At 45.3% G+C, this 25,164-nt stretch overlaps 11 protein-coding genes across 12 annotated transcripts; 10 read left to right on the top strand and 1 right to left on the bottom strand.

Moving 5' to 3' along the window:
* Positions 1-669: 669 nt before the first annotated feature.
* BDCG_17167 (uncharacterized protein) lies at positions 670-1,157 on the top strand (the record flags this gene model as incomplete). Its single annotated transcript, XM_045426315.1, has 2 exons — positions 670-819; positions 921-1,157. The coding sequence occupies 2 exons, from the start codon at positions 670-672 to the stop codon at positions 1,155-1,157; spliced, it is 387 nt and encodes a 128-aa protein (XP_045281342.1).
* A 55-nt stretch (positions 1,158-1,212) lies between these two features.
* On the top strand, positions 1,213-1,976 carry BDCG_17166 (uncharacterized protein; the record flags this gene model as incomplete). Its single annotated transcript, XM_045426314.1, has 2 exons — positions 1,213-1,603; positions 1,684-1,976. 2 exons carry the CDS (start codon positions 1,213-1,215, stop codon positions 1,974-1,976), a joined length of 684 nt encoding a protein of 227 aa, XP_045281341.1.
* A 1,155-nt stretch (positions 1,977-3,131) lies between these two features.
* On the top strand, positions 3,132-3,550 carry BDCG_05644 (uncharacterized protein; the record flags this gene model as incomplete). Its single annotated transcript, XM_045421332.1, has 2 exons — positions 3,132-3,169; positions 3,220-3,550. 2 exons carry the CDS (start codon positions 3,132-3,134, stop codon positions 3,548-3,550), a joined length of 369 nt encoding a protein of 122 aa, XP_045277240.1.
* Positions 3,551-3,815: 265 nt separating this feature from the next.
* On the top strand, positions 3,816-8,421 carry BDCG_05643 (uncharacterized protein). The gene is made up of 2 exons (XM_045421331.1): positions 3,816-4,720; positions 4,791-8,421. The coding sequence occupies exon 2, from the start codon at positions 5,713-5,715 to the stop codon at positions 7,771-7,773; it is 2,061 nt and encodes a 686-aa protein (XP_045277239.1). The 5' UTR covers positions 3,816-4,720; positions 4,791-5,712; the 3' UTR covers positions 7,774-8,421.
* Positions 8,422-8,488: 67 nt separating this feature from the next.
* BDCG_05642 lies at positions 8,489-11,783 on the top strand. 2 transcript variants are annotated; one of them, XM_045421330.1, is made up of 6 exons: positions 8,489-8,805; positions 8,928-9,031; positions 9,479-9,589; positions 9,676-9,925; positions 10,002-10,232; positions 10,308-11,783. In XM_045421330.1, exons 3-6 carry the CDS (start codon positions 9,507-9,509, stop codon positions 11,298-11,300), a joined length of 1,557 nt encoding a protein of 518 aa, XP_045281340.1. In that variant the 5' UTR covers positions 8,489-8,805; positions 8,928-9,031; positions 9,479-9,506; the 3' UTR covers positions 11,301-11,783. The 2 variants fall into 2 exon arrangements, with proteins under 2 accessions (XP_045281340.1, XP_045281339.1); XM_045421329.1 differs by having other exon boundaries at positions 8,489-9,031.
* Positions 11,784-11,795: 12 nt separating this feature from the next.
* BDCG_05641 (ribosome biogenesis protein BRX1) lies at positions 11,796-13,635 on the top strand. Its single transcript, XM_045421328.1, has 2 exons — positions 11,796-12,186; positions 12,318-13,635. Exons 1-2 carry the CDS (start codon positions 11,921-11,923, stop codon positions 13,201-13,203), a joined length of 1,152 nt encoding a protein of 383 aa, XP_045277238.1. The 5' UTR covers positions 11,796-11,920; the 3' UTR covers positions 13,204-13,635.
* Positions 13,636-13,648: 13 nt separating this feature from the next.
* Positions 13,649-15,161, top strand: BDCG_17165 (uncharacterized protein; the record flags this gene model as incomplete). Its single annotated transcript, XM_045426313.1, has 2 exons — positions 13,649-14,291; positions 15,047-15,161. The coding sequence occupies exons 1-2, from the start codon at positions 14,122-14,124 to the stop codon at positions 15,159-15,161; spliced, it is 285 nt and encodes a 94-aa protein (XP_045277237.1). The 5' UTR covers positions 13,649-14,121.
* On the bottom strand, positions 13,982-18,860 carry BDCG_05638 (uncharacterized protein). Its single transcript, XM_045421326.1, has 5 exons — positions 18,454-18,860; positions 17,679-18,110; positions 16,014-17,584; positions 14,571-15,947; positions 13,982-14,464 (listed from the first exon to the last, which is right to left on the bottom strand). Exons 2-3 carry the CDS (start codon positions 18,012-18,014, stop codon positions 17,036-17,038), a joined length of 885 nt encoding a protein of 294 aa, XP_045277235.1. The 5' UTR covers positions 18,015-18,110; positions 18,454-18,860; the 3' UTR covers positions 13,982-14,464; positions 14,571-15,947; positions 16,014-17,035.
* Positions 15,599-16,361, top strand: BDCG_05639 (uncharacterized protein; the record flags this gene model as incomplete). Its single annotated transcript, XM_045421327.1, has 2 exons — positions 15,599-15,624; positions 16,037-16,361. The coding sequence occupies 2 exons, from the start codon at positions 15,599-15,601 to the stop codon at positions 16,359-16,361; spliced, it is 351 nt and encodes a 116-aa protein (XP_045277236.1).
* A 631-nt stretch (positions 18,861-19,491) lies between the features above and the next one.
* Positions 19,492-21,109, top strand: BDCG_17164 (tubulin alpha-1 chain; the record flags this gene model as incomplete). Its single annotated transcript, XM_045426312.1, has 6 exons — positions 19,492-19,516; positions 19,606-19,646; positions 19,766-19,792; positions 19,898-19,973; positions 20,072-20,602; positions 20,682-21,109. The coding sequence occupies 6 exons, from the start codon at positions 19,492-19,494 to the stop codon at positions 21,107-21,109; spliced, it is 1,128 nt and encodes a 375-aa protein (XP_045281338.1).
* Positions 21,110-21,219: 110 nt separating this feature from the next.
* BDCG_17163 (tubulin alpha) lies at positions 21,220-21,438 on the top strand (the record flags this gene model as incomplete). The annotated part of the gene is made up of 1 exon (XM_045426311.1): positions 21,220-21,438. The coding sequence occupies one exon, from the start codon at positions 21,220-21,222 to the stop codon at positions 21,436-21,438; it is 219 nt and encodes a 72-aa protein (XP_045281337.1).
* Positions 21,439-25,164: the final 3,726 nt, after the last annotated feature.

Genomic DNA, 25,164 nt, shown 5'->3' with positions numbered 1-25,164 from the left:
TTTCCGTCTCCAAGAAACCTATAACTAACCCAAAAATCCTTCATACAAAAATGAAAAAAATGGGGGACTCAAGTTTGTTCGGACAGCGACTTGACGGCCATTCATGCTCTCTCTTTCTTCACACGGCCAATTTTTCAAGTTATGGCAACTACACATGCCTCGTCTCGATGGATTTATGTACTGTACTTGGTGCCTAGTACTTAGTACATGTAACTTACTCACTGCCAACGTGTGCGGTGCTTTAGACTAATCCCACATTTTACGATCAAACTCGACTGAATTTTCGCTGGTGAGTTTAAACCGGCCTGATTGGCTAACGAAGCGCGCGTTTCCAGGAACATTTCCTGACAAATAAGTTAGCTATTTTAACGGCAGGCTTGACCACAACGACAAACCCCGACAACCCCTCGGAATATCCATGGGATATTGGGATATTTGCGATATCCGCCAAGCAAGTGACGTGTATCCACACAAATCGCTCATTGCTTTGTCAGTTTCTGATGTAATCCACAATTATTTGATGCCCAGACCTTACGAAGTGCGTGGTTTTTGCGAGTTTGCGACGCCGTCGGGATAGGGGGGTTGGGTCCCGTATATACATAAGTTCGTGATATGCCTTGATATGCATATCCCTTGATATATCTAGTCATCCATCGCCCATTCGTACCTATGGCATCCTGTTGCGATCCAAACAACGAGCGCAAAGCTTCGTCCGACTCGAAAACCGCGTCAAACCCTAGCCTAACTAGCTCATCGCTGTTTTCGTTCGTCTCACCCGTTGCATCTGCTCTCCTTCATAGCACATGCTGCTGGCTTCCGGTAAGGCCTCCCTAATTTGCTATTCTCTGTTCTCAACTGAATCAGACTCGTATGTATCTTTTGAGCTGAAGCTAATATTTACGTCCTGTTAAACAATCAAGACCCTACTTGATGCTTTTTCCATCGGCTCAGCGTCCGCATCCCAATTTCAATCCCTCCGACCTTTCTTCTTCTGGGTTACGCTTCTTATCCTCGCCGAAGGCATACGACGAAACGGCTTAGACCGCCGCACTTTCTACCGTATTGCCATATCCGGGCTCTTCCTAGCGTTGCCGCGACTTTCAAATCTCGCGAAACAAGTCGCAAATCCAGAGGCAACTCACCATAGCTGCCATTAATCACTGAAACACCATATATTCATCCCACTATTCTCTCCCTTATATATATTGGCATATGTGGACTCTAAGGCACTCGAGTAGGATGAGGGTCACCCGTGGGATAATATTTCGGGGGCCAGTTTTGCGTTGCGAACAAGTTGCTAAGCGACGTGTTACTTGGGCGAAGGGTGTCTATAATTTCAGATCAAAACATACCCTTCCCAACGTATCGCCGGGAGTGGAAAAGTCTTCATCTGACACTAACCGCCAATGTCAGACCTCGCCGCCGACTATCCCCTCATCTCCGCTTAGCTTATCCTTTTGGAAATCGCCTCCCATTTGGAAAAGAGCCATGCTCAACACACTGCGCTGCTTAATTGGGTGTACAATCGGCGACTTCTCCGCCATGTGGTTCTTACAGGCGTACTACCCGGATTTAAGCGTCGGATACATCATGGGAGTAGCTAGTAAGTCTTGTGATTTCATTTTATTTTCTTTTCCCTAACACGATGGATCTCGTCGTAGCATGCTAATCAGCTTCCATCAGTGGCGAGTGGCATTGCAAGTTCTATGACCCTTGAAACCGTTTTGCTTCACCTTGGACGTGATAAATTGGGCTGGGCGCAGGCTTTCAAAACGGCTGCAGGGATGAGTACGATCTCAATGCTTAGCATGGAGGCAGTCCAGAATACAGTGGACTACCATTTGACCGGTGGAGTGGTCGCTCTCTCTGACCCTTATTTCTGGGGTGCTGCTGGTGTGTCTATGGCCGCAGGCTTCCTTGCGCCGCTCCCATATAACTATATCAGGCTACAAAAATATGGGAAAGCGTGCCATTAGTTGGATTAGATGTGTCGCTGTTCCGTTGAGCTGAGCTCGGGTATGTGTGGTTTATTGGTCCCTTCGTGTATTTCTATATATCTCCCAAATTGGATTACGCTTCTCATTTTATTTCCCTCTCTCTGTCCCCTCTTCGCTGTCTTTTAAGAGGTATGTTCTATATTATAGATTGATCTCGAAGCCTATGCAATATTAATTATTTGAGAGATGAGATTCCAGTACTCAGAGCAATGCATGATGCCACATGAATTTCCAAGGGAAAACCACACACATGAGTCCTCCTAGTTAGCGTTCAAGGAGTTGGATGATAGAAGAATGGCATAAAAGAGCCAACTAAGGCTAGCTTTGAGATCTGTGGTAAATAACTACCATCATCTGTTCGATTTGTTGAGTGGTGTCTTCTTAGCTGAACATAGTAAGTTTCGTCCTTCTACATCCATGTCATTCCTTCTCAAGACTAATAATAAATAGCGGAAAGATACGCCATTTCAATTAGAGATTATTTTACGCATTGATGATTTTTCACATAACACAATACTTACTATATTTAAAAAATGAAAGGGGTTTTCAGTTAACTATTCTAGAGAGTAACTACTCTATAATTCTTATCTTTAACATAACTATGTGTTAAGTATTGAGTGTTTTGAGATAGTGAGAAGCTCTAGTGTGTATGTATTTTAGATGGGATGCTTTCCCTTTTCTAACCATGCTCAGCTTTTCTACGACAGCCTATACAGAGGATGAGTCAGATGTGTATTTTATATATTTTATACTAGTAAGTTATTACAATGAGCATGCATTGATGATAATGATATTGTAGGCTACTGGGGCAAAAGAGCTCAGTCACCACCAGCGCACTGCTGGTAGAAGGGCCGATCAACCCGGGACCCCAACAGATATTGCTGTATCTGTGAAGGCCAAGACAGACTAAACCTTATATAGTCATACCCCAACTATATTGGGACTAGTGCAATTGATAGTTAACTACATGTTATGCTCCACCAGTTCTTTTTCTTTTTAGGCCTCCGAGTCTGAAATTTTGAGCGTTCATTTCGAAACTACCCCAATGCTGGTCTAGGGTCTAGCATGATTTTTTTGAAGCCACCTAAATCGTGGAAAAACTTTTTTTTGAATCCAAGCATCTAAAGATACATAATGTCATCACTGATCGCCCGATTCATTCTGGAGATGAGGTAATTCTTGAAACATCTAATCCGATTAATCTACCTTTACCAAACATAAGGCTGCTAGATATGCAATGGGTCTTGCAGCGTCTCATGGCACTGAGTGGTGCGGCCGAGGCTGACGACGATGATCTGGATGATGATGAGTGTGTAGACCCTGTGGGAATTGAGAGCGATGATGGATCTGAATTAGTGATGACAAGTTTGACTCGGTGGATATGTGGCTTTCTACCCAGCCGCGGATATTTGTTCCTTGCAAGTAGGTGCAGCAGTTCAGAGAAGATGTTTGAGCGTGTACTAGGCATGGGAAGCAATGAAAAGGCAAATTCTGATGTTCATTATTATTGTATCATAGGTGGTATTCTTCTTTCCCCAAATAGTAATGTCTAGTATCTCCATCCAAACAACAAGTTGTTTGCTATGAGTATTCTAGTATCCTCTAGAAAATTCAGTGTTCGCAGTATATTCAGAATAAGGAGACGAACTTGGAGATACATGAGTTCAAACCCTTTCGATATACGGAGTACGCAGCAAGCAGACCAACTTTGCCGCAGTTTCAGTCATTATAAGGTTTTCTACAGAGTATATCGCAAGTCGATGCAGCCTCCCGATTAGTTACTTGATTACTTGTCATTCAGGGGAAATAATCCATCTCTGAAAATGTAAGTCTATAATCCACACTAAGCTTGTTAGTGCCCTCTCTCAAGTGTATTTAACCAATGTCATACGCTGCAGCCTAGAGAGGCTATGAAGTATGCCTAATAAGGCCAACTTTTCAGGGCCGTCTTCGGATTTGGATCAGCTTCACTGGTCACTCTCTGGTACGGTGGTACGCCACTCGAAAACACAATGGTGGGCCAAAGAATCAGTTTGCTACGGCCTTTGGAAGGATAGATGCTGGACAATTGAACGACTTACTTCACAGAATCTATATCCGCAGCTGCAGCATGTTTTATTTGTGTCACGCATTGCTTTGCTCTATCTTTGTTTCAAAACTCCAGTGAAAACTATCGCGAGACCTAAGTGATCAAAAGGGCGGCCCCATGGATTCTGGTAGTAAGAGGTAATCTCAGTTAGCAATCGGATTCGCAATCAATAAACTGTTTACTGTTACTGCCACTCGGATCAACCGCTGTCCAAAGATATCTATGTAGGAGGCACAGAAGTCTCATTTTCGATGGTCATAGCTTTCAATACCAGCCACAAAGCCAGCGGGTCATCGCAGACACCAACCCAATCCGCAATCAATAACCATATTCCATTTCTTCCTGCTAGTTGGGCTCTTCTCCCTTGAGTTACATAACTCATGCATCCGTGTAGGAGGCACGGAAAGCTTACTTTTGATTGGTCATGGCATCCACTGTCACAAGAACTGCAACAAAACAGAAATCCATCCTGGGCAGCAACCGAACTCGGAGTCAAAAATAGTGCATGGTTGCTGCTGATTCCATGAACTCTTCTCTCTCAAACCCCTAAGAGCCAAATGTCCATGTCGGAGGCACGCTCAAATCCTCATTGCCGGTCGTTCACAGCACTCCAGGCGACGACAAGCAGCTTCAGGTAAGCATTATACCATAACATCAATATTTCCAGTATCTAGTCACTAACTATCAACCTCGGAGCGTAACAGGACACAGACCTGAATGATGTCAGTTCCAGGGATCAGAAATACATCTACATGTGCCTTTGTCGCTATTCTACAACCTAAATGGTCATCTCACTTCACACTGGACAGACCGAAATCAATTATCATGAGGAGGTAGCCAGTGGCTGCACTGTGCACAAGGCTTCACGCTGGCACAGAAAAACAACGTTCAGGTTGATAATTTCAATGTCCCGAGCTACATGTATAGAAATACCCGCCACACTAGTTTTTTCTTCCCGAGTTGCCCAAGAACACTAAAAAACACTTTCGGTCTGGGATTCGGCAAACCCTGAAGACCAACGGTTTCGGATATGCACTCCAAATGGATTCGAGAGCCTTTCTTTGGTGTTGTGTGTGTTGATGATACGGAATTGAAATCAAATCCAAAGATTTTGATTCTTGAAAGTGGGCAGGTCTTTATTTCTCACAATGGCTCTCGAACGATCATCCGAAAACAGTCCCTCGGGCGCTGCATCGAAACTAGTTCTATTTTGGGCTAGCTTTGATCATTATCACATGACTGCTGATTAAGCGATAAGCGATAAGCGACAACCCCGCGCCATCCGCTAGCCAACCACCAACCCTTGACTTCTGCCAACTTTCCTACCCAGAGAAGGAGCTAAAAATTTTGGTGTCAGCTTCACTCATCATTCCTCATCACCAGATTTCTGGATTGCAACTCTGTTTGCTGATTCACCGTTGTTTCGGTGACCGCTTTTGGCCAATGGCACATTTCTCCTCCCTGTTATCCACGAAGCCCGAGGCACTTGATATCTTTTTCTTTTCACCCCCTAATTCCACCATGCGCAGGAATGCGCTGATGGTTTAAATATTACACACACTTTGGGATTCTTTCTCCTTTTCGTTCTCCCATTATTTGGGTTAATGTCTTTACTTTACTGTGCGCATGGCTCCCAGACTTCGCCCGCTTCGCTCAGAACCCCGAGAACCCTCAGCGCGTCCACTTCGCTCAACTAGGAAGCGAGTTAGGACGTACCGGGAGGATAGCTGCGATAATGATTTGTCTTTCCTTGATGATACGGATAGTTATGGTTCTGATCGATTCTGCTCCTCCACTCGTCGCCGTCCGTTGACCTACCGTGAAGATTTAGCCGCTGAGCATCTTTCTGAGCAACTAGCTGATGCTGGGGCCGAAAGCGGATCCACTCCGCCATTACTACCGGGAAAAGTGACACGATCGTCATCCGCTCGTGCTAAACGCTCACTGTTTTCCAAAAACTCTCAGCAATTCCCTAAAACCCCATCGCCCAAGAAGCAGAGGCAACAGACAGATTCTGATGCAACGCGTCTAACCCCGATTGGGCCAATTCCGCCATGGCAAAAACTCCCTTATCATATCCTCCTTAATATTTTCAATCATGCTTTCTCTCCATCAACGTCTCCTGCCTTATCAGATCTCACCAAATCAGTTCGTTGGCTCCTAAGTACGTCGCGCCTGTGTCGAGAGTTTTTTGAGCCCGCCATCACAACGCTCTACTACTCGCCGCCCCTTTTTCCTCCATCCAGGTTGTCAGGCCTGGTCCATTTATTAGAACGGCCACAAGAGACCCTTTATACAAACTATAGAAACAAAATCAAGCGACTCGACATCCTGTTTCGCCACTATCACGTCCGCCATCTTGACCTCGGGCAGTTGATCGCTCTCACACCTCAACTCCAGCACCTACGGCTCCACGATGCAACACAACTTGCGATGCCCCCTCCCATGAATGTGAAGCAGCGCTTAAATACCTGGGAAAAGTTTCTAGATGCCCTAGATGCGAACAATATCCGCCTCCGCAGTTGGACTTGGAATGGAGAATTTCTGCTGTCATCACCGCGTTTTCAGCCGCAGAAGATTGCGGCGGTCCACCGTCGCCCAGCATTTACAAACTTGCGGAGTTTACACCTCCTCAATCTACCTCCCAGCTCCTCGATAAATGACAATGCTAATGGCAATAACTCAGATGAGGACCAAGCAAAGTCGGGAGAACTTTTCGCATCTGCTCTATCATTACTCCCGGGATTGCAAGAGCTAGAATTCAGTCGATGTTACAGTGTCGATGATAACCTTTTATCATATCTCGACCTAAACCTCAGATCGCTAAAGCTGGTCAACTGTGAAAATGTTACGTCTGCAAACCTTGGCACCTTTCTTGCCCGTCGCGGCCAGAGCCTCCGTGACCTGGTACTTGAACATAACCGGTATCTCAACATGTCCTTCACAGCTGACCTAGCCATGTCATGTCCGCATCTGGAAGCATTCACGCTGGACTTAAATTTTACCTCACCGGTCTCATTTACTCATGATGTCGATCCATACTTTGACGAGCTCCTTCACGACTCTGAAGTCCCTTCGTGGCCAGCCTCGTTGCAAATCCTGAAACTAGAGCGTTTGCGAAAATGGGAAATATCCACGGCCATGTTATTCTTCGACTCTTTGATCCATTCGGCACCATATTTGCCAAATTTGAGAGTCCTTCAATTGTCAGCAATCCTTGAAATCGGATGGCGTGATCGGGCGTCTTTCCGCAGGGAATGGGTCGGCAAATTAGAGAGGACATATCGCAGGTGCTCGCTACCTCCCAATCAGCGTTCTAGATCGACTCCCGAAGGCCAGACTGCTGAGGGACATACCAACCGCGCCCGTTCTAGGTCGTTTTCAAGCACCAACAAAGACTTACCAGCTCGCACCGGACCAAGGCATAGTACACGGATTGCCCAGCAACGATCTGTTGAAACCTGCGACACTGAGCGGCGGATAATCGCCAAGAAAATTTATCCTCAAGCTGATTCCGCTGGGAAGGAGGAATTCATCCACGGCATGTGTGACGTGGTAGAGATACGCGTGGACAATTTACGACCAGCCGATAATCTTCTGACGAACGATAACTTTGAGGACGACGATACGGGTGACGAGGACTGGAGCGGACGGGATCCTGTGGAGGTGGATCGCTATGCATGGTAAACCTTGGTGGCCAAGCGGCCACTTATATCCTGTCCTTGGAGGTATAATTTGCTCTTTTCTTTCTCCTTTTCCTGCTTTATTCTTTTCATTCATTGATTTTCTCCTTTCTGTATCAATATGCGATCACATGGTTGGGACAATAGTCATGGCAGATATACAGGACAGGCGCAATATTTCCTTTTTCAGGAAGGCACTCTATGAGTTGATTCTTTTGTTCTCCGGGTACCAATGGAAGGACCCTGGTGTTGGGTTGGTTTGGGATGGGATACTACACAAGAAACCGACGGACTGGTCTGTCTATGGAAAACAGGGCGCCTGAAGTCATTTAATGTCGCGGATGTATTTTTTCGCTCTCTTTTAGTTCCTTTTTTTCACGTCAATTCCCCTGGTTTTCGCAATAAATATGATACAAATCCATGCTCTAAATCAAAGCATTACACACCACGGGGCACTGGTTCTGAGGGTGTTTTAGAATGTGAAGCCGTATTCAAATATGGAATGTGAATATAGACAAGCCTCCCGGCGAGCCCCCGTTCGCGGTCGAACATGGAGCTGATAGGGGTTAGAGTTTCGGGAGGTATATATATATATATATATTTAGTATATAGAGTGGAAATCAATTAATTTTCAGCGCAACTTTCATACTCCACAGATAAATAAACACAACAGACACAAGTGTAAGATACATTGTTTGCTGGACAAGTTAGATACCTAGGTAACCATGCATCATTGCACGTGGAAGGCGTTTTCTTCGGCACAACAGCGTGGTCTGCTTACTGTCTAAGCACTGCGAAGTTGATCTAATAAATATCCCTCCTGGTCTGCTACCAGAGGGCTTTTGTCTCCTCCTGTGTCCATCCAAGCCCCGCTTCGCAGTCCCTCGCTGTTATACATATGTAACTACAACAACACCTGAGAAAGCGCTCGATGTCCATTCCTTCGCCTACTCTCGCCCGCCGGATCTGCTACTAGTACCTGTCCTGTCCGCTCGCTCGCTGCATGCAAAGGCGGAATCGAAACGTTCTGGTGAGGGTATTGGGCCTCTCCTCTCTTCTCTTTTGCTCCTATTTACTGCTCCTACTGCTCCTACTGCTCCTACTGTGGTTGACTATGAGACTCACACTCATCCTGATACAACTCCCGCTTTCTCCCAGTCAAGCCCGACCTTTGTTTGGACACGTATCTAGCCAACCAGCAACAGCTATACTACATAGTTTCGTACTTGGGGTTACACACTACAATAGTTCCTACGCAAAACGTATGCCTTTCTTCCCTTCGCAAATCTTGATATACCTCCTCCACCACGCGTCTCCGATATCACTGTTCCTCCGTGTTACAGCCCAATCCTTTTGATAAATGTGTTCTATGTGTACTGTACATTGGTTGCGCTGTCGATTAGTTCCCCGCAGCTACTGTCGTGGCATTGCTCTGCACGGTTCTTCCTCGCTGGCTGCTGTTGATCTAGTTATTTACATGGTACTTTGGTGTGCTCTGATTTGCTGCTGAATGCTCCAAACGGTGGACTTAGCAAAGTCTCGACGGATTCTAAAAGAACGCTTTTCAATCGACCTCTCTATTCTCTTGCTTTTTTATTTTTTACTTTTTATTTTATTTTATTTTATTTTATCTTTTTCCTTCATTTGCGGTTAGAACCTAAAATATTTGCTGACTTGGGTTGTGTCGATTTACATATATATATATACAGGTAGCAGAAAAAAGTCCTCCACTCAAACATGAGCGCACAATCTTCGCGCATTTTGACCCCCGCAGACAGCGGCGGGCCGTCCTCTCCTCCACCTTCGCTTCCCGAGGGCTGGTACGCATGTCTCTTTCTACCCGTCCCTCCGCGCGGTGTTGAGAGGCTCCTGCTGACAATGTCTAATTTTCTCTCATCCAAATAAGGCTTGCGCAGTGGGAAGGTGTCTCGAGAAAATGGTACTACGTACAGCGCGCAACTGGCAAATCACAATGGGAAATTCCTACCGAACCCTTTGTCCCGACGCCCTCGTCGACCCCCCAATCTGTGGCCAGCCCTGGGCCCTACCATCCGCCCCGCGTGGGTAGCATGCCAGCACAGGATACTACTGAGGCAACGAGGGAGCTGCTGAATCTTCGTGGAGCTAACTTAAGACAGTCCGGGGGAAGCTTTCTCGTACGTCACTGGGGTGCTTTTCTCTTTTCCTTTCTACCAAGGTATAGCTAACTAATGTATAAAAAATGCCTTGAAGACCACACCCTTTGATAGTTCACAGACTACTCCACAGTCAGGACAAGATTATCAACAAATTCCGTCTGCAGGAACACAAAGCACTCCGGTCGGCGGAGTCTCCAGCCAGCAGCAGCAACAGCAGCAGCAGTCCCGCTCCCCCAGCCAGGGTATCCTAGGGCAGGTTGCCTCAGATCTCGCCCACCGCGTCGCCAGCCAGAATGGGAGCGAAAACACATCAAACCAGCAGATGGTATACATCCCCCTTTTTTGTCTTCCGGTGCATCCACCAGTAAACATACTGGGTTAAAGGCTAACTTTCCCAAAGCCGGAACAGAGCCAGGTCCGATATTCCCCTGCTGGTCAAGCGAGTCCCTCATCAAACTTAAACTCTCAACACATGTCCGGATCCGCTCAGTTCCATCAAGGTGATCAAATGGACCAAGGAAACGTGCAAATGCAGGACGTGAGCCCGAATACTGCCGCATCTTACCAGACGCAGCAAGATTCTTCGTCGACCTACCACACGGACGTCGAGATGCGAATGCATCAACCTTACACGACCCACCAAGCCGGTCCTGCCGCAAACATGGATAGCCAGTATCATTCCCAGCCAGCCAGTGGCCAACCAGCTCCGACCAACAGCTATGATGGCCAAGTACAGCATTCAAATGAACAGCTCTTAATTCAGCAAGCCCAGTCTAGCCATTACGCCTCAAGACCAGTGCAAAACCCTCAGCCGGAAGAAAACCTCATCACCATCATCCACCCAGATCCAAACGCGCCTCCTTTATTCCCCACACCCTATCGAGGCGGCCCACGTCAATCACATGGCTCACGATTGAGCATGACAACGACACCCCCGAGGAACTATCCATCACACCCAGCACCCCACTACAACCCACATCCCTCCATGGGCCAGCCGCAGTACAATCCTCACTATTCCGGTGGACACCCTGGGGTACCCCCTAACTCCCATTCCCCGCCGGTAGGCATGCCCCGCAGCCAACAGCCCCCATACCCGCCGGAGGGGATGTATCACCAGAGCATGGGCCCTCCTTCCCAAAGCCACAATATGTACGGGGCCCACCAAGGCCAGCCGAACTACGCATACGACGTGAGAGTTAATCCGCCATATAGTCAAATGCCGCCACAGAACATGCACGATGATCGTGGAATGCAACGACAGACTAGTCAGGTCAGTGGACAGCCTTGGCATGGGCATCCTGGATCAGCACCCTCTCCTCCAGACATGCATGGGGGCCAACGATATCCGCCAGCACATTCTCAGCAACACTACGGAGGTGGCTATGGCAGGTAGGTTCGGAGGCTAGTGAGTAAACGGGCGAGAACCTCAAAAAAATGTTTTATGATCTACGAACGAATTTTGCATTCATTCGCTATTTATAATGACTTCCCCGTCGAATGATATGCTCCCTTCTTGTATGGCCTTGATGACTGGACGAATTTTTTTCCATATTTCTTTCCTCCCCCTAACCCCCACCCCATTCTCTTTTTCTTTTGGACTTTTTCAATCTTGGAACTTTGCCTTGCGCATTTTTTTAGGCTGATGTAGGCGAACGTAGGGTTGATTTGTTGGCGGTTAGTTACACTTAAAACTGAAAAGAATATACTAAATAGATTCTTGGACAGATGTGCAGATAGATTTAATGAGGAGCTCAAACTGATTTCAAACATGTTCCATGCAGCCATTTTAACTAGTCCACGAATCACATATCACGTGCCGTAGACCAAGGCAATCAAAAGGCGGTGAGTCCCGAGTTTCTTAAGCTTTTCATTAAAAAAAGATTCTGCCGCGAAAAATATTAATCGCGAGGAGACATATCCAATCTCGATGAACTGGGCGAGTTTGTGTATTCCGTCTCGTTGACAATCCTTCTTTTCATTTGAATTTTAGTTGTATAAGGCCCTTTTTTCACAATGTCTTCCGTATACAAGTCCCTGTCCAAAAAGAAAAACCAAGCATCCGTCACCCGCGAGGATATGGAGGACGCCGATGTCTCCATGCACGATCTGTCAGATGACCTGGATGAGACAAGCGATAGCGATGACTACGAAGATGAGGATGAACAGAATGAGCAGAATGGGTTTGAAGGTGGTGTAGCGACTAAGTCGCAATCGTTATCATCAGGATTCATGCCTAAAACTCGAGTGCTTATGCTAACTTCGAGAGGAGTTACACATCGGTATGTGAAAGAAATACTCGCCATGCTGAACCGTTGTATCTCATTTCCACGCAGCTGTAGCTATGGCTGCAGTCTAAACATGATCCATGTACCAGTGCAAAATAAAGCTAATAGAATAAATTCACCACCAGGCACCGCCACCTTCTCTCAGACCTCACCTCCCTCCTCCCACACACACACAAAGAGAGCAAGCTCGACACTAAAAAGAAAACGGCCGGCTACAATTTCCTCCTCAACTCTCTTGCAGACCTCCACTCGTGCAACGTAATCTTCTTCCTCGAAGCCAAGAAGCGCGGCCAGGACCTCTACCTCTGGCTCTCACGACCACCAAATGGCCCCACCATAAAATTCTCCGTGAGCAGTCTTCACACGATGGGCGAGATGGGAACCGGGTTCTCTGGCAACTGCCTCAAAGGCGGACGCGGGGTGGTTGTGTTTGATAAGACATTCGACGAGGCGGCTGTGATGCGGAGTGGGAATGAATACAGGGGTCTCGTACGAGAGATGTTGCGGAGTGTATTCAGCGTACCGAAACGCGGGGTGCGGGGCATGAAGCCGTTCATAGATCGGATCATCGGCGTGTTTGGCGTTGACGGGAAAATATGGATACGGGTGTTTGAGATTCGCGAGTCGGAGGGCGGGGCTGTTGCTGCCACGAAGACAAAAGATGGCGAAGCTGAGGAAGATGATGCGGAGAAAGCAAAGCCGAAGCCCAAGCGAGGTGGCAAGGGTGGTGCTCCCGATATCACTCTGGTCGAGATCGGCCCGCGCTTCGTACTGACGCCCATTGTGATACTGGAGGGAAGTTTCGGGGGGCCCGTCATCTACGAAAATAAGGAGTTCGTCAGTCCCAACCAGGTGCGTCGGGAAATACGGCTACGGAAGGCGTCCCGGTTCGCGACAAGGCAAGTTGGGCAGACCGATAGAACGGTCAAGAAGAGTGGACTAGGGCTTACGACGGAAGGGCGGGGAAATAGGAGGCGGGATCCTTTGGAGACGAAGGAAGTGTTTGGATGATTTATGGATTAGCGGAGGTATGATTTTGTCCAATTGTTAGAGCTATTTGCGTTCATATATTTCTTGCGTCCTTCATTTTCCTTCGTTTTCCTTTAGTCCTGGTGATCAGGCGGGTGGGAATGTGTTATCTTATATATATAGACATCAGTGCCACTTGTCCTTAATATTTGGGCTATTTACAATGAAAAATGTGGCCTGCCAGAAACCAAAGAGTGTCTGGAACAAAATAATCCTTGAATTTGGCGTTTAGATTCCCAATAGCCCCCGAACTTTTTGCAAGAAAGCCTATGATATAAAGTTAAAGTATTAATAAGTCACACAATTTTGTAATCCGGATCCAATCCAGACCGATGGTATAACCCTGATTACGGGGAATTTGGATTTCTAATATATTTAACTGCTAGAGTGTTGCAAGAACCCACAACATCAAACAACAACAATAATTCTTGAATATAGATGTATTCGGTAGAAAATTCATTCTAATGTACACACGTTAATGCCCATAGATAAGACATCCCTCTGCATTTTTTACAGCCCGGTTAAAAAGAAGGTTCACATTTTGTATTCAACCGCTCAGTATCAGCTTCTGGCTTCGCACCCATTGATTCAATCTCCTGGAGGTGGAAGCTCTAGTTAAACCCTCTGTAGTTCTGCCCTCTCACATCACGTCTCATCCAACTCTCTAATAAGTTTTCAATCTCAACCTCAGCTATAATAACAAGGTGAAACGCCCATTGACTCTTGTTCAATACTCCCACATTAACCCGCCCCCCCGCCCCTACCCCAAATTTACCAACCACGACTAAACTCCAATCATAAGCTACTCACACGCAAATCCCTCCACAATCAGCTCCCCCATAGTTTGGATCGCATGTATCCCTTGGGTCATCGTAACACTTCTTCCCTCGGGGGCATTGGATGCCAGCAAACCCGCCACAGAACCGAGGTTTAATGCAGATGCCAGAAATATCGCAAGCCATACCACAACCGGGCTTGCGCGGGTCGTCGATGCAGATGAAGTCCAAGGGGCAGGGCTTGGGATTTATGCCATGGTCGCCGCAAGGCTGGTATTGTCGCGGCGGGGTACGGTATGCGGAGACGGCGGCGAGCAGGAAGGCAAGAATGGCGATCGGGCTCATCTTGGAGGCGTTTCTTTTATCTTTCTTTTTTATGTGTTCTCAGTTGAATCCTCGCAAGAAGCTAAAACTGACAGGTTGTGGAAGAGATTGTCCCTGGAAATGGAGAGGCCAATTTGACGAAGCTTGTTCAATCAGCTAGGGAAAAAAGGGGCTGGGCCAAAGAGAGCATTAAAGATGTCGATATGTCGAGATTTGAACTGGGCAAGCAAGGCAGGGCCGGAAGCATACCATGAGTATTTATATTTTCCTATCTTTTATGGTAGAATGCACAGCCCAGTATAGATTTCCCGAGTCATTCACCATTTCAAAGTTTGCAGCATTGCATGTGTGGGAAAGACAAATAAATTGTAGTTAGGATGTAAATGAAGAGAGAGGCGCAATATGCCCAGAAGGGCGGATTGGATCATATTCGAAAGGCTGCTCGACGATAACATTCTCAACACTTTAGCTAGCCGTATCAGCCAGTTATATAAACCTTTGCAAAAATGGAACTTGCAAGTTACCCTGTGCTCCGCCACTCGTCCCACGTCTCGAGATCTCAATCTCACCTGCATGAGGGGGATAATATGCGCCACTGATAGCTTCTCCAATCTTTATCCATCTTTCTTCTCCCCTTTCTTACAAATCGCATTCTCAATCATACCCCAACCCCCAGAAATCATTTCCTTGCTTGAAGGCAAATCCTCGGACTAACGATGTCCTAGGTCTGGACTATACATCCGTCGGATCATCAAAGCATTGCTTGGGTGGAGGGCACGGAATGCCACCAAGGCCGCCACAGAACTCAAGATCGTTGAAGGCTCCCCCGCCCTTATTTGATGGGCGAAACGAGGGTTTGCTGAGAAAAATGTGAGGAAGAGGCCAAGTAGGCCGAGGGACGCTGCTTGAGGGGATATGCCATCTTCGGATGTAATATGGGTTGTTTGTTCAGCTAGGAACAGTAAAACGAGCATGTTTCAAAGAGATGTAGACAGGAGGCTGGAATGAAGAGAATTCCGCAAATGTCTTTCTTTAGTATGTTGGAGTGATCCAGTAGAGCAAAATCCCGAAACTGGGCGATGCAGTGGGTGTTTATCTTTGTTCTGAAATGAAAGAATGCCACGTATTCCCGGTCCAATACGGCGGAAGGGTCAAATCTCTAGGACGTATGTAAAATTTATATCCATCAGCCGCCTCCGAATGTGTGAAGAAGCCGACTCAATCAATAGAATAGACTGGCCAGCACCCTCTCGCGAAATCTAGACACAGAATGCACAATGCAGCCAATAGAAAAATCTTCAAGGTAGGGTAGGCCAAAGGATGACACAGAAGCAAAAGAAAAATAATAAACTAAGGGGAACCAGATCAGATGAGATCTGCTAAAATGTCAGGCATGCAAATTCATCATGGAGGTACTACCTGTTGCCAAATCTCTCTTCTAACAGATCGGAATGGACTCGCCCTGGCAGGGCAGATGAAATGTTTATTTAAGTTATTTAGCTAAAATATGAGCAGAGCTGCGGTGGATTTTTCTGTTCTGGTGGCTTCGTCCAACCATACGCGAATGATTAACGAGAGTCTCAGATAGAGACTATTCTAGGTTTGTATCTCATGGAGCGCTCCGTTCTGCATTGCAATCAATCAGTTCGTGGATATTCTTTTTCGGTGGAAATTTTAGGTATATATACTAACATGGTGTGAAAAAGGAGTTTCAGAAGCAATGAGGTCTCATGCGGGCGGGAGATGTGGTTAAGTCCGCGGGGCGTGAAATTTGTAGGAAGCGAGAAGAACAGCCGCAGCTCTGGATATCTGATGAGCAGCGTCAAATGTGAGGCTTCAACTACCGGGGGTAAGGTAAGTGTATCATCAAAGACTTTACGCTGCGTAAATGGGCTTGAAGCCAACCCGAAGGATGTAAAGGGCAGCGTGAAGAACTGGAATGAAACCCGGCCACTTGTTGACTTTACTTGGAGTATTTACCTCCTAATGGTTAATGGGCTGCCTAGCATCAGTGCATCACGGGAGCAAGGGGTGAAGTGAAGGTGAGCTATTTGCGACCTTTCATATGTCAAAGGAAATCTTCCGAATTTAAACATAAAACCGTTCTTGTCAACTATAAATTCGCATGAACACTCAATGACACGTCTTGAAAGCCACTTCAGCTGATGGTGTCTGTAGCATTCAACGAACACTGCCTGTTCAAGAAATTCCCCCTCCAGGGGTAGTTGGCCACCGTTGGCTCTCTCTTGGCGGACTCGCATCTACCATTTCCGACTTTACCAGCCTGTCTGATCTCCAATGAGTAGATATATACCTATATATATATATATATATATTTATCGGGCGTATTTGGGACTCATTCGAAATGCGCATCGGTCAAAAAAAATTGCCGCTCAGCCGCGTATAAAAGATTGGAGGTTGGAGAGAGATTGGAACCAGGGGTGTTTATACTTAGCTCGTGCCATGCGCACGAATCTGAGTACCAGTCACACAGCTATGCAAAGGAATCGTAATATGCAATAACGCTATGTAAGGCGTCAGAATGCCAATATTAATGGAATACATATCCGATAATGGGAGCCGAGGGGAACAGGGAAAGAGGGACATGAACATTCGAGCAGATAGTAAGTAACAGGCCACGCAGCCTCCTCAGCCTCCTTCTCCCTCCTCCCTCTCGTTCCTCCATCAACCCTCTGCGCAAGCCGTCTAATGACTCATATTTCCTTTTTCCCCGACTCACTACGCTGCCTAAGCTGATTCTCCCGATCTCTTTTGTTTTTCTTAGACAAGCCCGCAACACCCTCAAATCCAGTCCACACAAACGAAGAGATAACCCAAGCTATCCCCGCAAGAATAAGAATATACACAGTAGTAGGCAACAATGATTTCGGAAAAAGGTGAAAAAGATAAGGGTCGAGAATGACATCGACATGTACGGGGGGCACATTCTCCATCAAGCCCTTGTCCACTGTGAAGTAGTCAGCAGCAGCGTGGACTTGTAGGAATAAAGCGGATGTTGAAGCCCTGTTGCTAGCGTCCTGTCTCGATGAGTGGCCCAGTTTGGGCGGCAGGGCGAAAGGGTTGCTGGGCGGGTGTTCGTCGGCGGCCAAGTGCTGCTGTTGGTTTTGTCGGTAGTCTTTGTCAAGTCGTTCAAGGAGCGTTGGGAGGTGTGAGGCGGAGAATGTAGTTAGGCTGGAAATTAGGGAAGGGGAGTCGAGGATTTCGGAGACGGTGTAGGTTGTTAGAGTGAAAGATGTAGGTTGCTTGAGTTCAATTCAATTTTTCACTTGTTTTTAGTTTTTGGGTCAAGAGTTTGGGATCGTTATGGGGTTTAAATATAATTGGAAAAAGCCTTACAGTTGCGAGGTAGCAAACGCGAACTTCATATCGCTGGCCAGGTTTCAGAGAGTCAAGGTAAAACCAGTTTTCAAATCCCTTGGGAGCCTCTTCCGACGGAAATGAAGCTAAGGCATATGTTCTGATAGATGGTGCCTGTGGGGATAATCGTTCTATCTCTAGGTCATCAAATAGGTCCTGATACGACTGCAGCGGGCTAGGCTTGGGTGCCGTGAATATAGTTTTCTCCACATTGGCAAACACAACGCCGGCTAGAAGGAGGGCCAGGCAGAAAAGGGGCTTCATGGCTTTTGAGTGGATCGTGGATCGTGAATGATGCCGAGCTAGCGAGGGCATAAATCCTTGGGCGCTGGAGCTCGATAAATAGCAGTCTATCAGCCAAGCAAAAAGTCATAATGGTATATCTAGATGATATGTGTAACTCTTGGGAACCTGCATAGCATAATTTAGTGTTTAAATTTAATTAACGGATCAATCACTCCGAAATATGAAGAATCAAATATAAAAGGAGAGCTGCAAAAATCTATTGTCATCTCACATGGGGGTAGACTGTGTAACACGAAAAAGGAACCCAGTTTCGAAAAAGAAAGAAAGAAACAAGACCCAGTAAACGGGAATGCGCTCGGACTAAAAACATAATGAAAGTATCCTCTTCAAAGATAGCCACGGATTTCTTAGGGTAAACGGAGAGAATAGGGCCATAAGATATTGTTTGGCCCATTTATCAGAGTTGCTGCAGCCAGGATACATTTCAAAGAGAAGCAGAAATACATACCAATTAATTAATATAGCTATATCATTCGCGGAAACTCAGTCGAGAGTAGGGTCCAACGTACATTCATTGAAAAAAAAAACCCTGTTACATCTATGTAGACAGGAGAGCGGTGTTTAATCATGGAGATAGATATTTGTTGAAGATGGATGTGAGTGATGTGATGTAGTTGACTGCGAGGGTATGAGGTCACCCGTTCTCATGGATGGTTTCTTTTGAAGAAAATATCATGTGACATTGCGCTAATTTGGGCTGACTAATCCAGACCTGGATGGATGGATGGAAGCACAAGAAAACAGGATGGATGGCTGCGTGTGCTCCCTTCGCCCTCTGTCGTATTTCTACCTATTTATCTATCTATCTATCGATTTCGGACTTGAAATGAGATATCTGGAGGCAAAACAACCCATCACCACATGGGTGACCAACAATTGGGAAAAAGCAAAAATAAATAAAAAATACAAAAAACAAATAACAAAATAACAAAATAACGCGTACCACTGTAAAACAACACACGAACCAAAGTGACAGTACTGTGATGGAAGGCAGTGATTGGCCAGTAATACTAGGTAGCTTCCTCACCCCAACAAACCCCAGCTCCAGACGCCGTCTTTCGCCACAGGACCGGTGCTATCTCTGTATTATTGTGTATTTCAGGATTACCAGTTGTAACGCCACCGTTGTCCGAAAGAAAACATAAAAAAAAGAAAAATACCTCGCCCAACAACAGAAAAGAACAGAAAGACTCGAGATCTTCTGCTCCCAGCTCAATCCCCCCCGTTCCCCCATCCTTATTATTTACTTCCCGTTGTCTACCCTCACCTCAGGTAATTGCCCCCTATTCAGCTATCTCCCCGCTGCATCTTACATCTCTTTCTCACAAAGACAAAACTCCACTCTGACTCAGGTGCAGCAGCTCCAAGTTTTGTTGATATCGGAGCTTCGTGACCGCCCTCCCCATTTCTACGTTGGGCAACATCTCTCCGCCCAATCTTCATCATTTAGCACAACATACCGAATCCTCCACCACAGCCATCCACCATGAGAGAGGTAGTTAGTTTGAACGGTACGTCGGTCCTTGTTGCTACAGTTTTATCTGTATATTTATTCATTTAGCTATAGTCCTTGCTGCTGATATCAACGTGCTGTAAACAGTCGGCCAGGCGGGTTGCCAAATCGCAAACTCCTGTTGGGAAGTACGACTTCACCACTCCATATCACTCGTACTTTTTATTATATCTTTATGCGGTCAAATTCACACGACCAATATAAATCGCCAACGATGCTAATGTCTTCAACTGTGTTGCTTTTATAGCTGTATTGCCTGGAACATGGCATTCAGGTAAAACTTATGCCCCTCTTCCTGGCTCGTTGCAGTTTGATGGACTTTTGTTCCCTGACATCTACTCGGGATGTGAGACTAATTTGACTCGTCCTCATTTGATAGCCCGATGGATACCTGACTGAAGAAAGAAAAGCTGCCGACCCTGATCAAGGATTTAATACTTTCTTTTCTGAAACAGGTTCGACAGCCCTCTTCCAAGAAAGTGCCGATGGATACATATGGATTTTTGATTTGATTTCGGGAAACTTACATGTACATATCGCCCCCCCTATCTAGGCCAGGGAAAATATGTTCCCCGAACCATCTACTGCGATCTTGAGCCAAATGTCGTCGACGAAGTCCGCACCGGTCCGTACCGTGCGCTTTTCCACCCAGAACAGATGATCACTGGAAAGGAGGATGCATCCAACAACTATGCTCGCGGCCATTATACCGTGGGTAAGGAGATGATTGATCAGGTTCTGGACAAAGTCCGCCGTGTGGCAGATAACTGCGGCGGTCTTCAGGGCTTTTTGGTCTTCCATTCCTTTGGAGGCGGAACGGGATCCGGCTTTGGTGCACTTCTTATGGAGCGTCTGTCCGTGGACTACGGCAAGAAGACAAAGCTGGAATTCTGCGTCTACCCTGCCCCCCAGAACGCCACTTCCGTTGTCGAACCGTACAACTCGATCCTCACAACGCACACGACTCTGGAACATTCAGACTGCAGTTTCATGGTGGATAATGAGGCAATCTACGACATTTGCCGCCGGAACTTGGGTATCGAGAGACCAAGCTATGACAACCTGAACCGCCTCATGGCTCAAGGTCGGTTTCCTTCCATCGGATCATATATGGTTTTCTAACCTCTCAATTGTTTGACAACTAATAAAACCCGAATATCTAGTCGTTTCCTCAATTACTGCATCTCTCCGATTCGATGGCTCCTTAAACGTCGATCTGAACGAGTTCCAGACCAACTTGGTGCCCTATCCTCGTATCCACTTCCCACTCGTTGCGTATGCCCCAGTCGTGTCTGCTGCAAAGGCGTCTCATGAGTCCAACTCCGTCATGGAGGTAACCATGTCTTGCTTTGAACCTAATAACCAGATGGTCAAGTGCGACCCCCGCAACGGCAAATATATGGCGACTTGTCTTCTGTACCGTGGAGATGTTGTACCCAAGGATGTACATAGTGCCGTGGCGACATTGAAGACGAAGAGTACAATCCAATTCGTTGACTGGTGCCCTACCGGTTTCAAGATTGGTATCTGCTACCAGCCTCCCCAGATGGTGCCTAATGGCGACCTCGCTAAAGTCAACCGCGCTGTGTAAGGCCGCCCCCCCCCCCCACCCCCCCCCCAACAAAAAAAATTTTTATTGGTCCCCAGAAAAAAAAAATAAACAAGAGCGGAGTAATATATGATTGATATACTGTACGCTGCATGTTGTCCAACACAACCGCCATTGCCGAAGCCTGGTCTGCGCTCTCTCACAAGTTCGACCTCATGTATTCCAAGCGCGCATTTGTCCACTGGTATGTGGGCGAGGGTATGGAAGAGGGTGAATTCTCTGAGGCTCGTGAGGACCTTGCCGCGTTGGAACGGGACTATGAGGAAGTTGCCAGCGATTCTTTAGAAGAGGAGGTTGAGCCTGAATACTAAACGTATTCACTCGATATCAAATACGTGACGGTGGCTCGCTCTTGTGCGTGTAACGTGGCTGTTATTTATTATACCCCAGACCTCTCCCTCCCCTAAACCCATAATCGACGGCTTCCCCTGGAAGTTCCACTCCATCCATGCCTGGCTAAATTTTCAGTCGTTTGCAATCCTTCCGGAACAAAATGTTTTCTCCCGTTTTAAGACTCTGTAGAGCTGAAGGCAACTGAACCGGCGTTTTTTCCCACTCATGTTTGGCACAGACAGGACATGGACCATAACTACCTGGCGTAAAGAACTTATGTGCTATCTTGTTCCTAATATATATGCCTGCCCATTCTACTCGAGGAACATGACCACAGGAGCTACTGACTGACACCCTTCTGTCTAGACGCACAAACATCCGCGCACATCCAGACAAGACTATTCTATATGTTTCAATTCACCTTCATTTCTTTAATCATGACCCCAAGGACCGGAAACCAATAGGAGATGTGTCGCTCATCCCAGCGCATGCTAGGTCGGGCTGGGTTGGGCTGGGTTGGCTAGTCTTTTGTCGATAATTGATTAATTTCTCCCGCTTATATAGGTATCTACACTGCCCTACATAGTAATAATTAACACTCCTTTTGCGCTTCTGTTTGAAATCCAACTTTTCCTTCCACAATCGTAAGCCTTAAATACAGTACCTAGGGACTTCCTTGATGCTGCATTAGTGCCGAAGCCCGCGCTGCTTTTCCTCCTGCTGACTCAGCCATGCCTCTCCTGAGGCCTCACCTTCTCACCATTCCATCCTCACCTACAGCAATCACCCCCCTCAGTCTCTCCACCAGTCACCCCAAACTCATCTTTCAATATGTCTTCTCAATTTTTGTCAAGTCTACGCGATGAAACCACTCAGTGGGCAAAACAGTGAGGATGGCAGTTACAGACATCTTGTCCACCTCACAGTTTCCATCTTCTCTTTTGTTCCTCTCATCCACTGCTGTATTTCTACTGAATTACCTTGTACTGAATTACCTTCTACTGGAGATATCTGTTACTCATGATCTTTCCATGATCTTCTGTTTCTGTTTCTTTTCTTTTCTCTATCCATAGCATCTATCTTTTCTCTGGGCTCTTTTGTGTTCCTGATTCTGAATTCCTCACAATGCCTCTAAAGATAATCAAGGAAGAGTGTGAGTACAGATTGCAGGCTGGAGGTGACCTGCCCGATAGGCTCAAGTTAGCTGGGAAGCGAGTTCTGCAGGACCTTGACCCTTACACAGAGAAGAAGTAGAGGGAGAAACACTTGGAATATTTGGGAGTAGTGAGTCCCATCCCCACTGATATCCTCACTCAGTTATTGCAAAAGGCACAAAGATCATGCATGACCTTGAAGATGAGCAGATCAAGCAGTATTTCATCATATTCCTCACAAGACATAAGCATCTTCAGCTGATCTGATACCCACAATTACTTTCCCATCTAATGACAGCGCTTAAGATGTCAACTCATGGTGGGATAGCCATTGCGAACTTGAATTCCTCATAAATTTTGTTTTTCTGCTGCCATTTCCCTTGGATTCTTCGGAGATGGAGACGATTTTCCAGAGATTGACTCGGCAATCATAAAGACAGATCACTTGTCCAGCCTAGGATCTGTTCAATATGTGGCTGGATAGTTTCTTTGTAGTCATAAAGACATTCTCTTCGATTAACAAATGTCTTTGATTGAGTTCACTATTGGTCGGAATACATCTGTGGCCCAGTATTTATTTTCCCGGTCTTAAATTGTATCAATCACAACTCTCACATTCTTTTGTTTCATCACCCTCGCTTCCACGGAGTAGCATCCTCTATCTATTGATAATCACCCATGTGTCTGAATATGTGTGTGGGTGAATTCTCCGAAGTAGGATGGCACTGCACAGCAACTAGAGCCTCATTCAAAAGGAGCATGGAGCCCATCTGATAGGTGCAAAAGGGAAGAGGAAAGAAAGATAAGATCATGCTTGACATACATATCATTGATGTAACACTAATAATGAAAAAAAGTATTATATCCCGCCCAACCCTCTCTAGCAGAAACATGTCCGTCCTCCTGTTTCCTTTCACCTGCAACCACGCTCCTGTCATACGAGCACGGGATGGGTTCTTTAAAGTTCAAGAAAATATCTTCATTGGCTCTGTGTTCAGTCAAGCAGTTTTCACGGTACTTTGTGTGAGTCGACTAACACACGACTCGTGGTGACTGCCTCAAATCATGAAGCACGAAGTCAGATTTTACTAGACAAACTGTCGCTGGAGTAACTATCTCCCTAGATCACGTGACCCACTACTATATTAAGCTCTTGTAGATAGCTGTAACGTGGCGGAACCGAAGCGGTGGCTAGTCGGCGGTGTCATGTAGGTAGTTGTTTGAGGAGCCGTATGAATGGGCTTGACTATCTTGCTTGAATAGTGAGCTTGTGGGCTACAGGGTTATTGCAAGGATATCACAGATATAGTACTTAGTATGCTAAGAAGATTGTATGAGAAATGTAGTAACTCTAGACTGGCCGCCGGGACCATGAATTTCATGTTTGGTCCCATTTGGTCTGGTCCCATACATTTCTTGGCGTGAATCCTGCTGGGACTGGCTATCAAAAAAACAGGTAAAGTGACTATATATCAGATCTTAAAATGAAATCATGACTTGAAAAAAATGAGAAAGTGGTTTCATTTGGTCTCATTTAGTCTCATTCTTGGCATAAAGTTACTATTTTTAGACATTTTAAGGTTTTTTTAGACTATTTTTAATTTTTTAAAAAGTAACACTTTTTGATAATACTCAAATGAGATTTAAAGTTATTTAAAGTAATAAAAATAATTTAAATTGAGAAGTGAAAATCATGATCTCATTTGAAAAATGTGATAAGAGTAGACAGTAAGTCTCACTGAGACAGTATGAGACTACTATCTAATGTTAAAACTGTGTAATGAGATCAGTCAAATTGATAATAAGACTATTAAAAAATCTGGTTCTGGTCTCAGACACGGTCACATAATCAGTCTAAGTAACTCTTATATATATTTCAGTAGAAGAAAATGAATCACTGACTTCTTTAATTAGAAATCAGTATCTAGCTATTCTATATAGATAATAAGTGAATACTCTTCTTCTATTCTATAAGTAAGAATAGCTGAAGTGATATCTCAGTGATATCTTACTACTATAAAAGAGTAATCTGTTAATCTTATATAAAAGCAGAGTTCTTATATTTATTAATCAGATCTTTCTATATTATATCTAAATAATATTATAGAGTAATTAAAAACTGATTTAAATAGTCTGTGAAATAAATGAAATTATTCATATAAAAGTAATAAGCTATGTGAAACTGTAATAAAATCTTAGTATAATTAGAAATATAATAATATTCTTCTCTTTAAGAGTATAGTTCTAATACTTTTAAGATTATTAAATTAGAAATTATCTTTGTTATATAGTAATAGTTATTAACTGATTTAATAGTATATATACTAAATATAATATAAAGAAATAGATGAGTTTCTCTGCTAACTGTGTAAATTTTCTTTTCTTATCTCTGTTTAAATTAAATATATGATAAGTGAATTTCTTATATATTAATTTAAAATATGAAAAATATAGTTAATAAGTGACTTATAGATCTCTCATTATATTCTGTTCTATGTATAAAATTCTCTGTAAAAATAATGTATTTTAGAGATAAAGTTAACAGTAATA

This window comes from Blastomyces dermatitidis, assembly GCF_000003525.1.
Source record: "Blastomyces dermatitidis ER-3 genomic scaffold supercont1.5, whole genome shotgun sequence".
NCBI lineage: Eukaryota > Fungi > Ascomycota > Eurotiomycetes > Onygenales > Ajellomycetaceae > Blastomyces > Blastomyces dermatitidis.
This window is presented reverse-complemented; position numbering and strand designations above follow the sequence as displayed.